Source organism: Orcinus orca, chromosome 2 (genome assembly GCF_937001465.1).
Source record: "Orcinus orca chromosome 2, mOrcOrc1.1, whole genome shotgun sequence".
In the NCBI taxonomy this organism is placed as follows: domain Eukaryota; kingdom Metazoa; phylum Chordata; class Mammalia; order Artiodactyla; family Delphinidae; genus Orcinus; species Orcinus orca.
The window spans coordinates 189,248,058-189,265,613 of record NC_064560.1 but is presented as its reverse complement, the minus strand read 5'-3'; the positions used below and the strand labels follow the sequence as shown (position 1 = coordinate 189,265,613).

Sequence of the window (17,556 nt, the reverse complement as noted above, 5' to 3'; positions counted from 1 at the left end):
AGGTACAAGACAAGAATTCATAATATAGATTATTATTGCTGATACTATAATATTATTTACAGTTTGAACTAAAAAGATGTATTTCCAGTAACCATTAAGCAATGATACCCCCTTCTGTTTCAAAGGAGGAAATGCCCCCTCTTTGTCTCTGAGGTGGTCCCCATCCCATCTTTATATGTTCTGTCCAGGATTGCTGTGGTTGTTCAGTGCGTTCTGCACAAGGACACCCAGCTGAAAAGATAGTGAGAGCCGAAATATGGCTAACACTTGACTCCCCAATCCGCTTACCCCCCACCCCCGTGTGGGTCTGTGCCTACCTTATCTTTCTTTTTTTTTTTTATAAATTTATTTATTTTATTTATTTATCTTTGGCTGCACTGAGTCTTTGTTGCTGCGCGCGGGCTTCTCATGCGGTGGCTTCTCTTGTTGCGGAGCACAGGCTCCAGGCACGCGGGCTTCAGTAGTTGTGGCGCACGGGCTTTAGTTGCTCCGCAGCAGCATGTGGGATCTTCCTGCATCAGGGCTCAGAACCCGTGTCCCCTGCCTTGGCAGGCAGTTTCTTAACCACTGCACCACCAGGGAAGTCCCGGGGCACTCTTTCTAATTTGATACAAGTACCATGTAAACTCTGATTCTACAGCTCTGATTCTGGATTTTGTTCCATCAGTTATCTCCCCTCTCTGTTATGAGGTCAAGTTCTGAGATTCAACTAAGTCATTCCCATCAACATATAAGCATGCTTTAGTTTGGAAAGCACAACAAAATTATGAGCATTTCTAGCCTTTTGCCATGTCTCCTCCCCATCCTGTCCTCATACAGGCCTGTGGACACACACCCACCTGTGCATACACACGCACACTCACTCACACTGTCTAAAGCAAAGGGGCACTTATTTCTCAGGAAACAAAAGGAACTGACTTCTTGCTGTATTGATTGGAAGAAACGTGAAGCTGAGAACTGGGAAGGCCAGGTAGGCAAAAGTGATTTACATCAGAAAGAGCAAGGGGGAAAACTGTCAAGAGAGAATTCCAAACCTAGCTAAACTATAACATTCAAGAATGAGGGTGAAGAAAAGAAATTGTCACAGATAAGGCATCAGGAGAGCTTACTATCCAGAGACTCCCGTGAAGGAGTGGGATGCCAGAAATAAAGACAGACCTAGAAATGTAAGCTGTAAGTGAGACAGGAACCTTGTTTGTGCTTTTTACCAGACCTAAGCCTGCCCTTCTTTTTTTTATAGCTGCAAATATTCCGTTGTGTGAACTTAACCAGAGTTTACTTAGCCTGTCTCCTATTGATGGATACTTGGGTAGTTTTCTAATCTTTTGCTTTTGTATTACAAACAATGCTGCCATTAATAATTTATACCGAACAAGTTTGTACATGTCTGGGTATATCAGTACAATACATTCCTGGAACTTGGATTCACACATCAAGGAGTAAATGCTTGTGCAATATTAAAAGACAATCACAAATTGCCCTTCATAGAGGTTTTTACCGTTCACAAGGATATTAAAATAAATCCTCGTGAGCTAAAATGTTTCAGCAAAACACAGGGGTTTCTGGTAGTGATGAGGGAGAGGGGAACTACAAGTGTCCCAAAGATAGTGAGGTCGTGTGGCAGGGGAAAGAAAGGGGGAAGTGAACTTATTCTTAAAAGTGTAGGGATTTACCTTTGGGAAAGACATCTTCTAAAATGATTGAAGGAAGGATAGTAAGAATGGGGTGTATGTGGCTGTCCAGCCAGGAATTTGAAGGAGTTAATACTTGGTGATTTATTCATTCACTTATTCATCTATTCAACAGATGTTTGTTGAGCCAGGCTTATTTAGACAAAGAAGATTCCATAGTGAGCAAGACAGATAAAGTCCTGACTCTCCTGTAGCTTCCCATTCTCCTGAGGGAGCTAGACCATGAACAAGTACACAAATATATGCAGAATATGATTGTAGAGAGTAACAAGGGTTTATTGAAATTAAAGCAGGAAAGAGAAGTAGAAAGTGAAGGGAAGATAATATTGTATTTAAGCATGGTGATTATAGCAGGCCTCTCCAAGGAGGTGAAATTTAAGCAGAAACTCAAATGATTTGAAGAAATGATTTCGACAAAATATGTCCAGACAGAGGTGCAAAGGCCCTAAATTGGGAACTTTGCGTGAGGCAAAATCTGTTATACATCTATACTCAATGTATATTGAGTGCAGTATGCAGTCTCAAACCTCTCAATACCAATTGCTGTCATTTGTCACCCTATTTTATCCATTGAGCCCTCTGACTAACCTCACCAGACTTTAGGTTTTGTGTCAAGAACTATCCTATTTACTATTGTATGCTATTATTAGGCTGCCTTGTAGATAGGCTGTCTCAATAAATATTTGCAGAATCCATGAGTGAATAAATGAAGATGGACAGGAGTCCAATCTTGGATGAGCTTAGTAGCCATGCAGCATGGAACTTTGAGCAGTCATATACCTCTCTGGGCCTCAATTTCTTCATTTTAAAATGGGCATGACAATATCTACCTCTTAGAGGTGAAGTGATTAAATAACATTACATAAGAAAAACCTCAGCCCGGTTCACGAATCAAAGTAGCAACTTTAAAAAAAAAAAAAAAAAAAAGCTGGGTTTTCTCCCCAGACAGATAGTCAGAAACTTCTGAAGGCAAATGACAGAAACCAAACTAAAACTGATTTTAGCAAAGGAGAGGAAGTTGTTGGCTCATGTGAACAGGGAATTCAAGGAGTGAATGAATCCAGCTTCCAGACATGACTGGATTTAGTGCCTAACAGATGTCCGTCCAACCCTGTCTTCTCAGCATTTGAGTCTGTTTTCCTCTACATTAGCTTCATTCTCAGTGGGTTTTCTCCGATTGTCAGTAAGAATAGCCACCAGGTTTATGTGCCATCAGTTTAGCACTCCCCACAGGAATAAAGTATCTCTTCCCCGGTGGTTCCAGCAAGCCTCAGCGCCGACTCATTAACCTGACTTGGATATGTGTTCATTCCTGACCCGCCTTTGTGACTCTAAATCAGGCCTGGGGCATGAGCTCATCCTTGGAATAAAGTCAGCCTGATCAGATTAAATTATCCCCAAGGATATTCACTGGACTATTACGAGTTTTATTCCAGGTAGGAAAAAACAAAAAAAAGAAGGGATCTAAAGAGTAAAAAAGGAATCAGGGCCCGATAAAGATTCTATACTAATTGCCCAGCTATAATCATGATAGTTATGGCATCCTGAAAAACTGCAGATTAATATGAGAACTCAAAAGCTCATTGATATAAAACCATAGGTTGAAATTCAAATAAATTATTGTCCACTCCATTTTAAAAGGCTTTTTTGTTTGTTCAGTGGTTTTATCAATATATAATTCATATAGCATAAAATTCACCCACTTAAAGTGTACAATTCAATGGCCTTTAGTATATTCACAGAGTTGTGCAAGCATCACCACAATCTATTCTAGAACATTTTAAAGGCTTTTAATGCACAGATTATGCAGATTTTATTACTGGTCTTTAAATATGTAAGAAGGTCTTCCTTTTGTCTCAACAATAATATGAGAGTCAGAATCTTCCTATGTTGACCAAAAAAATACACAGGGCTTCCCTGGTGGCGCAGTGGTTGAGAGTCCGCCTGCCGATGCAGGGGACACGGGTTCATGCCCCGGTCCGGGAAGATCCCACACGCCGCGGAGCGGCTGGGCCCGTGAGCCATGGCCGCTGAGCCTGCGCGTCCGGAGCCTGTGCTCCGCGATGGGAGAGGCCACAACGGTGAGAGGCCCGCGTACCGAAAAAAAAAAAAAAACACACACACACACAACCTAGAAGTTGAGTTATGTTTTATTCAGTGGACAAAACTGAGGACATAAGCCTGGGACACAGACTCTCAGATAGCTCTGAGAGACTACTCCTAAGAGGTAAGGGAGGAGGAGGATATTTAGGAGTTTTTGCAACAAAGACCAGGTAGTCAGAACATCAAAAGATTACTGTTAATTAAAGAAAACCAGATATCTCAAGTTAAGGAATTTAGTCCTTTTTCTATGTACGGAAAGATGCAAGAGTCTGGGCTCCCTGAAATCATTCCTTTGATGTGCACCTCAGCTATTTGGGGCCAGTATCCTGTGCTTTGTCATCCTGAGTCTCCTCAGGGTGCATCCTTGGGAGGTGGCTGCAGTGACTGAAGGCTTGGCAGTGGGCAGCTCATTTGTCTCCGTCCTGAGTTCCCTCAGGGCTCACCATCGGAGTGGCTGTACTGGCTTGATGGCTGCAACATCCTTTGTTTACTGATATGGCAGGCAACATTTTTTCAATGACACCTATAACAAAACCATCTCAAATTCTTGCATATAATTCATATCCAACATCTATAATCTTGCCTTCTTGGAAGCTTCTCCTGTATGACCAATTTTCCAAAACCTGTATTTTGTGGCTTTTTTTCTTATTGCTTCTTGCTGCTGTCAGGCCTCTGGGAAGTCTCCTTAAACCTAGCTCAGCTGAAGGAGAATAAAAGATAAGCATGTGGCCCATTTTAACTGTAATGAAAGATCAACAGCTCCTGAGAGCCTGGGAAAGACAGCTCATAGATAGTAGCATCTTCCATTAACATATGTCAATCATGCGAAATTTCTTTTTATTCCTTTTTTGTGTGTTGTTCAAAAAGCATATTCTTGTTTCTTGTCCTCATTCTACGAACTTTTATTTTGCTGGCATACAGTTTTCCTTTTTTTATTTGCCTCACATCCCTGAACTATTGAACTTTTAAAATTTCTTATAAGTTTTTCTATTTTTACATCTTAAGGCTACATATTGCCTAAATGACATTTTTGTTTATTTATGTAGGTTGACTACATCAAAGGAAAACTGTGGTATAATGAAAGATGTTTTGCTAACAGAGAACATTTTGAAGGTAAATTTTAGTTAAAGAACTATTAATAAGTTTTTTTCAACATAGCTAGCATATATAGATTAGATAAAATGAAATAAAATAAAAATAGAATTAAATATGAAGATAGGTTTGTTTTGTATAAGTTAATGGCCTAAAACTGGGGGAAAAATTAGTTTAAATCTGACACAATAGGCATGCCCTGTTGTAAGTGCAAGAAAATTGTATTGTAAATGATACAATTTAATTGTATCATTTAATTAGTGATACGTTTAAAAATATAGATCCTACTTATAATTTCTGTACCTTTATATTTTATAGTTGATTATGTTACTATCACCTTTGAGAGAAACAGGACCCTAAGTGAGGTATGGTATTAAATATTTCAAAAAGTAAGAAATTTTATGGTGCATGATTTCATAGGTTGTTATTTACCTAAAAAATGGCAATTTTTAGACTCAAAAGCTTAACAATCACTCTTTGCTCCCAGTGGCGCCTGTACTTAGATTTAATGGTAATTAGCTAATTATGTTAAATCTAGACCCACACAGTGGTTCTAGAAAAACAATCCATGCCAGAAAGGGATGCTTTACAGTGTTTTCTAGACTCATATCCCCCAGAAGAGAAACACAGGTATTAAAGATATATCACTATTATTTGTGGCCAGTCATGACAACACAATTAGTGTAGTTCATTAGTTTATTTGCCTGCAAGAACTAATTAGGACTTCTTTAGTTCAAGAATGGCATTAACTTTTCCTTTGTCTTTTTGTAGGCAAGCTCTTGTTTTTATAGTAAAGAACCATTTCTTGAATGGTTACCTTGCTTACCCCCCATTTCAAAAGGAATGAAAACTATTCTTTCAACTGTGGTAACATTTCTTGTTGACCAAGAGCAAAGTTCTGGAGTCTACCTCTTCCATAACCAGGTAGGCCTTATAGCCCAGAGGTGATTGCTGTTGACACCACAATAGTGAAAACTTACCTTTGCAAAACTTATTTCCAAGTTCTTTTTATCTTTGACAATAGAAGGTGATAAAATTGGCTACAGTGAAATTATTTATGGTTAACAATATAGTTTGATACTTCATAGATGTCTTGCCTCTTATTGTCATTCAGTTTGATGAAAATGGAAAATACAGAGCCGTTTGTGTAGTAATGCTTCTTTGCTTATTCTTCAGGAGAATGTAAGCTGAGTTTGGTCTATATAAATTTAAGTGTCTGTAGAATGGTTAGTTTAAATGAACAAAAAGTGGAACTAGCCCTACCCTCATGATTTTAGGGGAGAAAGAAAATAATTTTCCTCTGCCCTCTTATGTTCAGTTTTAGGGGCCCTGCAAATTAAACTGACAAAAGACAGATTAACAGGAGAAAAGAAAACAATTTCTTTATGCATGCAGGGCCCATACATGCGAGTGAAAGTCAGTGATGAATAATTCAAAAGGTAGTTAAAATTTGGAGGTTATATGCCATCTTAATAGTTTAAGGGGTTGAGTGAGAAAGGTACTTAAGGGAAAACAAATGAAAAGATAATGGTTTACAGGAGAACAAACAGGAGGTAAGGAAGTTTGTGATGTTTGTTTGTACAGGTATGCGTGGTCTTTCCGTCTCCTTCAGGGCCATGAAACTCCCCTGGAGAAGGGATTTGGGGTAGGTTTTGTTCACATTCTGCCTTCTGGGAGTAGATCTGCTCTGAAGAGGAATTAATGGCAGCCTTTTATCCCAGAAGTTGCTGCTTTTCGTCAGATAAGGGAAGGATTTTGTCTGCATCTCTTGAATCTCAAATATCTTCAGCTTAAAATAATCTTTATACCAAAGTGGCATGCCTTGGGGGTGCATATGCTGATCCCCTTCAAAATCATGATCTGACAGAATTGGAGTGTGGCCTAGGCATCCACACTTTTAAAAAGTAGTTTGACATTATAGTTATGAGCATGGGCCTTGGAGTCTGTTGAGTTCAGTAATGATTCTACAATAAATCCCCCCATGACATTTATTATTTAATAATAATAATTAAATTATTATTAATTAAATTATTATTATTAAATAATAAATGGGAAAATTATTTAATCTCCTTTACTTCATGTTCAACATCTATAAAGTAGACATGTATGGTGGGGGGAGGCAGAGTAAAGAGATACCAATAGTTGCTAATCCTTCCAGTTCTATGCTGTGTTAAGTGTTTTGTTGCTATCTTAATCCAAATCCAAGTAACAGGAAACTCTAAAAATTGTAACATAGACTAGTACTATTGGTGGAAAAATTCTTATGATTTGCTCCTGCTTTGTTTATCTATTTCTAGAAAAATACCACTGTCTCTGTGAGGATCCTAAAAAACAACAAACCAAGATTAATACAAAAATTTCCAATTTTCTTTTTTCCTTCATCATTCTCTTCTCCTGTTGGAATGACATTCCACCCACGAAGCCATTTTCTGTATGCTTATGGTAATCAGGTGTGTATGAAACTTCACACTCTAGTATAGATGTAGATCATTCACTTGCTCTATGCTGAGTGGTTATACATCAAGTAAAGAACAGGGTTGCTCTGATGGTCAGGGAGGTGGAAAGCCTGATGAAGAGAGAATGAGAAGAGAGGAATTAGTGACAGTGAATACAAACAAATATTTTGCAAAGTTTTGCTGAAAAGTGGAGCAGGGAATTGTGGCAGTGTTTGAAGAAAGAAAGGTCAAAAGAAGAGTTTTTTTAAAGATAGGAGGAATTACGTTGTGTGCTTATGGGACTTATTTGGTAGAGAGGAAAAGCTGACGATGCAGGAAAGAGAGGAAAGAAATTTCTGGAGTGACATTTCTAAAGAGGTGAGAGGAGATGAGGTCTATGAACTAGTGGAGAGATTGGCCTTAGGAGCACAGACAGTTGTTCTATAGTAACGGGAGGAAGGAAGGGTTTTCGGGTTCAGAAGCTGGTAGGTAGGTTGGTAGCTATGGTAATGGAAGTTGTGGGAATTTATCTTCTATTTTCTCAACAAAAATCAAAGTTATTGTTTACTAGTGAGGATGGAGGAGGAATGTTGAGGGGTTGAGGAAAGAGAGAACAGAGTAAAATAGTTGCCTAGGAAGATGGGAGAATGAACTGAGTAAGGTAATCCAGTATGATTGCCTGAGCTTTGTGCTCATGAATTCAATATGTGACCAGTTCAGCATTATCAAATGTTCTTTTCCACATTCAACTGTGGAAAAGGCAGGGGGTTGTATTAACCACAATACAACAGTTTCTTGGAGTTCTACCAAGAAACTATTAAGAAGTGAAAAAGCATACAGAGGGGAATGCAATAAGACAAAGGAAAAAACTTAAGAAATCAAAGGCATGAATTTTAAAAAGTAGCGAACAAAATCTATTGACTTGCAGAAAATCTGATTGTCTATATAGAAAATCTAAAAGATACATACAAATTACTAAAACAAGATGGGAGTTAAAGTTAAACTAGGCAGGAGGTAAAGTCGATTTCATTTCTGCACACGATCAACAATAAATTTGAAAACACAATTTTTAAGACACTATTTACAATAGCAGAAACAAAGCAAAACAAAACAGAAATCCACAAACAAAAACTCTAAGTACCTAAGAATTAATCTAAGAAAAGATTTCTAAGACCTATATGTAGAAAATTATAAACTTCACTGAAGGACATTTAAAACTTTATAAAGAAATGAACATAAACATGCTTGTGGACAAGAAAACTTGACTTATAATACCAATTCTTCCTTAAATTAATCTGTAGATCTAATACAACTCTAATCAAAATCCCAAGATTTGTTGTGGAGTTTAAGTTGAGTCTAAAATATATATGGTATATGTCAATTATACCTCAATTAAAAATTTTTTTAAGTAAAGCAAAAAGAAAAAAAATAATTATACATGGAAAAACAAAAGACCAAGAGTAACCAAGACACTTCTGAAGAAGAATAAGAAGGAGGGACTTGTATTACCAGATATTAACACTATTTTAAAAGTTGTAATAATTTTGGTAATGCAGTTTTGGGCCAGGAATACACAAATTGACCAATGGGATAAAATAGCCCACAAGTAGACCCATGCAAATCTAGAATATTGATAGAGGCCAAAGTGACATCACAGGGGGAAATAAGAGACTGCTCAAAATGGGATGGGAAGTTTGGTTATACATATGGAAACTGTTGAAATATATCCCCACACTGCAACATACATCAAGCTCAAGTTCTGACAGATTACTAATTTAAATATCAAAACTTTTAGAGGGAAAGAAATGAATATCTTTCTGAACTCAGTGTGGGAAAGCATTTTAAAACAAGACTAAAAAAACAATAACCACAGGGCTTCCCTGGTGGCGCAGTGGTTGAGAGTCTGCCTGCCGATGCAGAGGACACGGGTTCGTGCCCTGGTCCAGGAAGATCCCACATGCCGCGGAGCGGCTGGGCCCGTGAGCCATGGCCGCTGAGCCTGCGTGTCTGGAGCCTGTGCTCCGCAATGGGAGAGGCCACAGCAGTGAGAGGACTGTGTACCGCAAAAAAAACCAAAAAAAAACCAATAACCATAAAAGAAAAAGAGAACTTCACCTTCATTAAAAAGAAGAATTCTGGATCAGCAAGGTGGCAGACTAAGAAGCTTCAGGCCATTGCTCTTCCACAGAGACACTGAGTTAGCAACAATATACAGATCAGAGTACCTTTACAAGAACTTTAGAGACCAGTTGAGAAGCTACAGCACCCAGACCAACATAAAACCAAAAAAGGATTCTAACAAAGGGGTGGGAAAATTTGCAGTGTTTGCCCATCTGTCCTGCCCCCATTCAATCTGGCATGGCACAACCAGGAAGAAACCTCCCACACCAGGGATCCTCCCTTGGAAGAGAGACAGAAGAGTGGGCCTTGTGTCCAACATTCTGGCTTGTCTGGGGGCTGCTCAAGGGACTGGTTTCTGTCTTGCCTAACTCAGAACACTGATGCAACATGCAGCATTGTTTGGAAACTGCTGAAAAGGGGGAGTAATATTGACAAGATGGCAGGCTAGGAAGTTTCAGGCCCTCACTTTCCCCCAGAACCACAAAGATAGCAATATACAAACCAGCATACCTTTGCAAGAACTCTACAGGCCTGTTGAGAAGCTACAGCACCCAAACCAAGCTAAAACCAAGAAGGGATTCCAGCAAAAGGGATAGAAAAACTTGCAGCATTTTGCACATATATCCATGCCTCTCCTCCTATTTGGCTTAGTGCAGCACAGCTTGAAGGAAACTTCCCACACCGAGGAGTCTCCCTCAGGACAGAAACAAAAGAGCTAACAGTGCATCCAGTGTTCTGGCCAGACCAGGGGCTGCCTGACAGACTGGAATCTGTCTCACTTGACTCAAAGCACTGATGGAACTGGCAGCCTTGTTTGGAAACTGCTGAAAACAGATATGATCACTACAACATGTTAAAATTGCAGTTCTGCAGGCAGATGCCAGCGGCGGCAAGAGCTTATGGGCTTCTGAGAAGAAGCAGGGATAAGCAGTTTAGGGAATTTGAGACAACTAAAAGCACAGAACAAGCCAGAGAAGACACATCCTCAGAAAGGATTTCAGAGGTCCTAGAATCTCTAACTGGGCAGATTGGTAAAGGTCTGCATAAAGCCAGTCCATAAAAACTGGAAATGTGGTTGCTTTATCTGATGCCCAAGTCTCAAAACAACAACAGCAACATCAGAAGGCATACAAAGAAACAGGCATACATGATCCAATCAAAGGAACAAAATAAAACTCCAGAAAATGACCTTAAAGAAATGCAGATCTATGAGATGCCTGACAAAGAATTGAAAACCACTGTCATAAAGGTGCTCAATGAGTCAGACAAGAACACAGATAACTAAGTGAAATCAGGAAAATAATGCATGGACAAAATGAGAATATCACAAAGAGATAGAAATCATTTGAAAAGGTCAAACAGAAATTCCGGAACTGAAAAATACAATAACTGAACTGAAAAGCTCACTAGACAAGTTTAACAGCAGACTAGATCAAGCAGAAGAAAGAATCAGCAAATTGAAGAGAGGTTATTTGAAATCATCAAGTCAGAGGAGCAAAAAGAAAAAAGAATGAAGAAAAGTGAAGAGAACCTCAGGAATTTACAGATACTATCAAATGGGCCTACATATGCAATTATGGGAGTCCCAGAAGGTGAAGAGAGAGAGAGAAAGGGACACAGAGCTTATTTAAAGAAATAATGGTCAAACACTTCTCAAATTTGAGGGGGAAAATGGACATACACATTAAAGAAATTCCAATCAGAATAAGTCCAAAGAGACCAACACTGAGACACATTATAATCAAACTGTCAAAAGTCAGAGACAGGATCTTGTAAGCAGCAAGAGAAAAGTGACTTTGTCACATACAAGGGAACTTTCATAAAATTATCAGTGGATTTCTCAGCAGAAGCAGTGCAAGCCAGGAGGGAGTGGGATGATATATTCAAAGTGCTGAAAGGGAAAAAAAAACACAAAAAACTGTCAATCAAGAATACTGTAGGGCTTCCCTGGTGGCGCAGTGGTTGAGAGTCCGCCTGCTGATGCAGGGGCACAGGTTCGTGCCCCGGTCTGGGAGGATCCCACATGCCGCGGAGCGGCTGGGCCCGTGAGCCATGGCCACTGAGCCTGCGTGTCCAGAGCCTGTGCTCCACAACAGGAGAGGCCACAACAGTGAGAGGCCCATGTACTGCAAAAAAAAAAAAAAAAAAGAATACTGTATTTGGTAAACTGTCATTCCAAAATGAAGGGGAAATTAAGATTTTTCCCAGGTAAACTAAAGCTGAAGGAGTTCATTACAACTATACTTGCTCTGCAAAAAAAAAATGCTGAAAAGAGTCCTTCAAGACAAAACTAAAGGATGCTAGATAGCAACATGAAGTCACATGAAAATAAAAAGTTTTGCAGTAATATAAAAACATGGACAAATACAGTAACTTGTATTAATGTTATTTTGGTGCGTAAGTTCACTTTTAATTCTTGTATAGGATTTACATGAGAAAAATATTTTAAAAACTATAAATATGTTAACAAGTATATAATATAAAAGCATGTAATTTATGACATCAGTAACGTAAAGTGTGGGGGTGGAGCTGTATAGGAGGTGATTTTGTATGCAGTTGACGTTAAGTTGTTATCAGATTAAAAATAGAATGTGGGCTTCCCTGGTGGCGCAGTGGTTGAGAGTCTGCCTGCCAATGCAGGGGACACAGGTTCGTGCCCCGGTCTGGGAAGATCCCACATGCCATGAAGCAGCTGGGCCCGTGAGCCATGGCCGCTGAGCCTGCGCGTCCAGAGCCTGTGCTCCGCAACGGGAGAGGCCACAACAGTGAGAGGCCCGCGTACCGCAAACAAAAACAAAAACAAAACAAAACAAAAAAATAGAATGTAATATTTTATGTAATTGCAGTGGTAACTACAAAGAAAAATATATATGTGGAATATATACACAAGAACACAAGAAGGAAACCAAAGCATGTCACTACAAAAAAACACAAAGCAAGATAGTAAGAGAGGAAAGGAGGGACAAAAAGCTACAAGACATACGAAACAATAAACAAAATGGTAATAGTAAATCCTTCCCTGTCAGTAATTATTTTACATTTAAATAGACTAAATATCCCAATCAAAAGACATAAATTAGCTGAACTGATTTAAAAAAAAAAATGCAAAAAAAGGATGCAATTATATTCTGTCTACAAGAGACTCACTTTAGATCTGAGAACATAGGCTGAAAACAAAAAGGTTGAAAAAATATTTCATGCAAATGGCATCCAAAAAGCAGGGATGGCTATACTGTTTTGTAATCATACAAAATAGACTTTAAGTCAGAAATCATTGCAAGAGACAAAGACATTATATAAGAATAAAAGGTCAGTTCACCAAGAAGATATAACCATTATAAATATTTATGCATGAAACATCAGAGCAAACTTTGAATATAAATATGAAGCAAACTTTGAAAGAATGAAGGGAGAAATAGATAGCAACATAATCGTAAGAGACATCATACTCCACTTTCAATAATGGATAGAACAACCAGACAGAAGATAAATAAGGAAACAGAAGACATGAACAACACTGTAGACCAATTGCACCTAACCGATGTAATCAGAATACTGCACCCAGCAACTGCAGAATAAATTCTTCTCAAATACACACAGAACATCCTCTAGGAAAGATCATATGTGAGGCCACAAAACAAGTCTCAACACACTTAAAAAGATTGAAATTATACAAAGTATATTTTCCAATCACAGTGGAATGAAACTAGAAGTCAATAGAAGGAAAACTGGAAAATCCACAAGTATGTGGAAATTAACACATTCTTAAACAACCAGTGAGTCAAAGAGGTAGTCATAAGGGAAATCATAAAATACCTTGAGAAAGTTAAAATGAAAACAAGACATATTGCAGCACTATTTACAATAGCTAAGGTGTGGAAGCAAGCTAAATTTCCATCAACAGATAAATGAATGAATAAAGAAGATGTGGTGTATATATACACAATAAAATACTACTCAGCCATAAAAAATAATGAAATAATGCCATTTGCAGTAACGTGGATGGACCTAGAGATTATCATACTAGGTGAAGTAAATCAGACAGAGAAAGATAACTATCATATAATATCGCTTACATGTGGAATCTGAAAAGAAAAAAAAAAGGATACAAGTGAACTTATTTCAAAAACAGAGACTCACAGACATAGAAAACAAATTATGGTTACCAAAGGGGAAAAGGGGGTGGGGAGAGGGATAAATTAAGAGGTTGGGATTAACACATATACACTACTATATATAAAACAGATAAACAAGGACTTACTGTCTAGCACATGGAACTATACCCAGTGTTTTTTAATAACCTATAAGGAAAGAGAATCTGAAGAATATATATATATATATATATATATATATATATATATATATCTGAATCGCTGTGCTGTACATCTGAAACTAACATGATATTGTAAATCAACTATACTTCAGTAAGAAAATAAAAAATAATCTGTGAATAAAAACTTATGGGATGCAACAACAGCAGTACTAACAGGGAAGTTTATAGCTATAAACACATATTAAAAAGAAAAATCTCAAATTAACAACCTAATTTTACAACTTAAGGAACTAGAAAAAGAAGACCCACCAAACCAAAGCTAGCAGATGGAAGGAAATAATAAAAACTAGAAAAGAGATAAATGTAATTGAGAATAGAAAAACAATAGGAAAAAAAGCAATGAAATTAAGAGCTGCTTTATTGACAAGCCTTAGCTAGATTAACTAAGAAAAAGAAGACAACTAAAATTGAAAGAGGGGACATTACAATTGATGTCACAGAAATAAGGAGGATATGAGAATATTATGAACAGTTGTATGCAAACAAACTGGATAACCTAGAAGAAATGGGTAAATTCCTAGAAACATACAACCTACTAATTCTTAAATTGTGAAGGCATGGAAATCTGAACAGACCAATAACTAGTTAGGAGATTGAATCAGTAATCAAACCTCCCAACAAAGAAAAGCCCAAGATGGGATGGCTTCATTGGTGAGTTCTTCCAAATATTATATTTAAAGAAGAATTAACACTAATCCTCCTCAAACTCATACCAAAAAAAATGAAGAGGAAGGAACACTTCCAAGGTCATTCTATGATGCCACCATTATCCTGATACCAAAGCCAGACAAGGATACTACAAGAAAGGAAAACTAGAGACCAAATCCCTAGAAAACACTGATGCAAAAATTCTCAACAAAATACTAGGAAACTGAATTCAGCAGCACATTAAAAGGATTATACATACCGTGACCATGTGGGATTTGTTCCTAGAACACAGAGATGGTTCAACATATGAAACTGATCAATGTAATACACCTCATTAACAGAATGAAAGAAAAAAAAATCACAGCATCATCTCAATTGATACAAAAGAGCATTTGACAAAATTCAACATATTTTCAGGATAAAAATACTTAACAGACTAGAAATAGAAGAAAACTACCTGAACATAATGAAAACCATATATGAGAAACCCACAGTGAGCATTATGCTCAATGGTGAAAGACTTAAAGCTTTTCCTCTAAGATCAGGAAGAAGGCAAGGAAGCCCACTCTCAACACTTGTATTCAATATAGTACTGGAAGTTCTAACCAGAGCTATTAGACAAGAAAAAGAAATTTAAAAGTATCTGCATATAAAAGGAAGAAGTAAAATTATCTCTATGCACAGATGATATGATCTTGTATGTAGAAAACTCTGAAGATTCTACAAAACAAACAAAACAAAAACAAAAAAACCTGATTAGAACTAATAAAGGAATTCAGCACAGAAGTCTCATTTTAATATGGATAAGCACTCTCCTCCATATCCAAATACATCCAACACATCATCCTTTTATGAGCAAGGAGGACCAGTTGGGAGATGATGGAATAACTTTGTTCTTTGGTACATTCACAATGCATACTGTTTAAAACTGAAGACTGCCATGTACACTTTTGCACAAACTCTAGGAAGGAAATAGACGGTTGACCAAGTAGGTAAGGAGTCTGTCTGTACGTCTGTGTGTGGGGGATGGATGTGGGAGTATAGTCATGGTGCATGACTTTTCTTATGTAGGAAGATTAGGTAACTGATGACTGTTACATGGCAGCTCTTTAGTGAGGTATTATCTTTTTATTCCCTTAGGTATGGCTTTCAATTGATGGCGGCAACACCTTTGAATTAATAGCTGACTTTCATGATGATATCATAAAGAATACTTATCATAGTTTTTATACTTCAGCTATTACTTTTGTTTCCCGAAGTGGAAAGGTTTACTTGACAAAGGCAGGTGAGGAATTCACTTTTATTGGTATAAGCACTACCTGTGAGCCAGGGATTAGAAGATTTATTTTAAAATCTGCCATATTAATGAACTAATCCTAAGGTCACAGACCTATTAGGGGTGATGGATTTAAAAAAAAATTTTACTGTAATAAAAATAAACATAACAAAATTTACCATCTTAACCATTTTTAAGTGTATAGTTCAGTGGTATTAAATACATGCAAATATTCTGCAAGTATCTCCAACATCCATCTTCATAACTCTTTTCATCTTGAAACTCTATACCCTTTAAAAAATAAATCCCCACTTCCCTCTTCCCCACAGCCTCTCACAGCTACCATTCTACTTTCTGTCTCTATGATTTTGACTACTTTGGTACCTCATATAAGTGGAATCATACAGTGTTTGTCCTTTTGTGACTAGATTATTTCACTTAGCATAATGTCCTCAAGGGTCATCTATGTAATAGCATATGTCAGAGTTTTCTTCATCATTAAGGCTGAATAATATTCAGTTGTATGGTATATATGACATTTTGCTTGTCCCTTCATACATCAGTGGACAATTGGGTTGCTTCCATGTTTTAGCTATTGTGAATAGTGTTGCTATGAACATGGCTATACAGATATATCTTTGAGACCTGCTTTTATTTCTTTTGGGTATATACTCAGAAGTGGGATCGCTGGATCATATGATAATTCTATATTTAATTTTTTGAGGAACTGCAATACTGTTTACACAGCACTGTACCATTTTACATTCTGACTCCCAGTGCAAAAGAGTTCCAGTTTCTCCACATCATTGCCAACCCTTGTTATTTTCTGGTCTTTTGATGGTAATCATCCTAATGGATGTGAAGTGGTTTTTCATTATAGTTTTGATTGCATTTCCCTAATTATTAGTGATGTTGAGCATCTTTTTATGTCCTTATTGGCCATTTTTTAATCTTCTTTGGAGAAATGTCTTTTCAAGTCCTTTACCTGTTTGTTAATCAGATTGCTTGTTTTTAGTGTTGAGTTTTAAGAGTTTTCTATCTATTCTGCATATTAATCCCTTGTCAGATATATGATTTGCAAATATTTTCTCCCATTCTGTGGGTTACCCTTAACTAATTTGGTTATTTCTTAAGTAGTTTTTTGATGCTATTGTAAATGGAATTGTTTTCCTAATTTTGTCTTCTAATTATTCATGTTAGTGTACAGAAATGCAACTGATTTTTGAGTGATGATTTTATATCCTGCTATTTTGCTAAATTCCATTATTAGTTCTAAAAGGTTTCTTTCTTTCTTTTTTTTTTTGTAGAAACTTTAGGGATTTCTACATATAAGATCACATCATCTGTGAACAGAGATGATTTTACTACTTCCTTTTCAATTCTGATGCTTTTAACTTCTTTCTCTTGCCTAATGGCTCTGGCTAGAACTTCCAGTACTATATTGAATAGAAGTGGTGAGAGTGGGCTTCCTTGCCTTGTTCCTGATCTTAGAGGAAAAGCTTTAAGTCTTTCACCCTTGAGTATAATGTTTACTGTGGGTTTCTCATATATGGTTTTCATTATGTTTAGTTAGTTTTCTTCTTTTTTTATAATTTTTATTGGAGTATAGTTGTTTTACAATATTGTATTAGTTTACACTGTACAGCAAGGTGAATCAGCTATACATATACATATATCCCCTCTTTTTTGGATTTCCTTCTCATTTAGGTCACCATAGAGCACTGAGTAGAGTTCCCTGTGCTATACAGTAGGTTCTCATTAGTTATCTATTTTATACATAGTATCAATAGTGTATATATCTCAATCCCAACCTCCCAATTCATCCCACTCACCACCTCCCATAGTTTTTTTCTATTT

General features: G+C 37.3%; 1 protein-coding gene across 1 annotated transcript in view; it reads left to right on the top strand.

The window, feature by feature from the left end:
* Nucleotides 1–17,556, top strand: part of CATSPERB (cation channel sperm associated auxiliary subunit beta) — a 131,212-nt gene that overhangs the window by 50,468 nt on the left and 63,188 nt on the right. Inside the window, 5 exon segments of the mRNA XM_049706594.1 lie at nucleotides 4,841–4,907; nucleotides 5,205–5,251; nucleotides 5,658–5,810; nucleotides 7,184–7,336; nucleotides 15,564–15,708. Coding sequence (XP_049562551.1) covers nucleotides 4,841–4,907; nucleotides 5,205–5,251; nucleotides 5,658–5,810; nucleotides 7,184–7,336; nucleotides 15,564–15,708 — 565 coding nt within the window.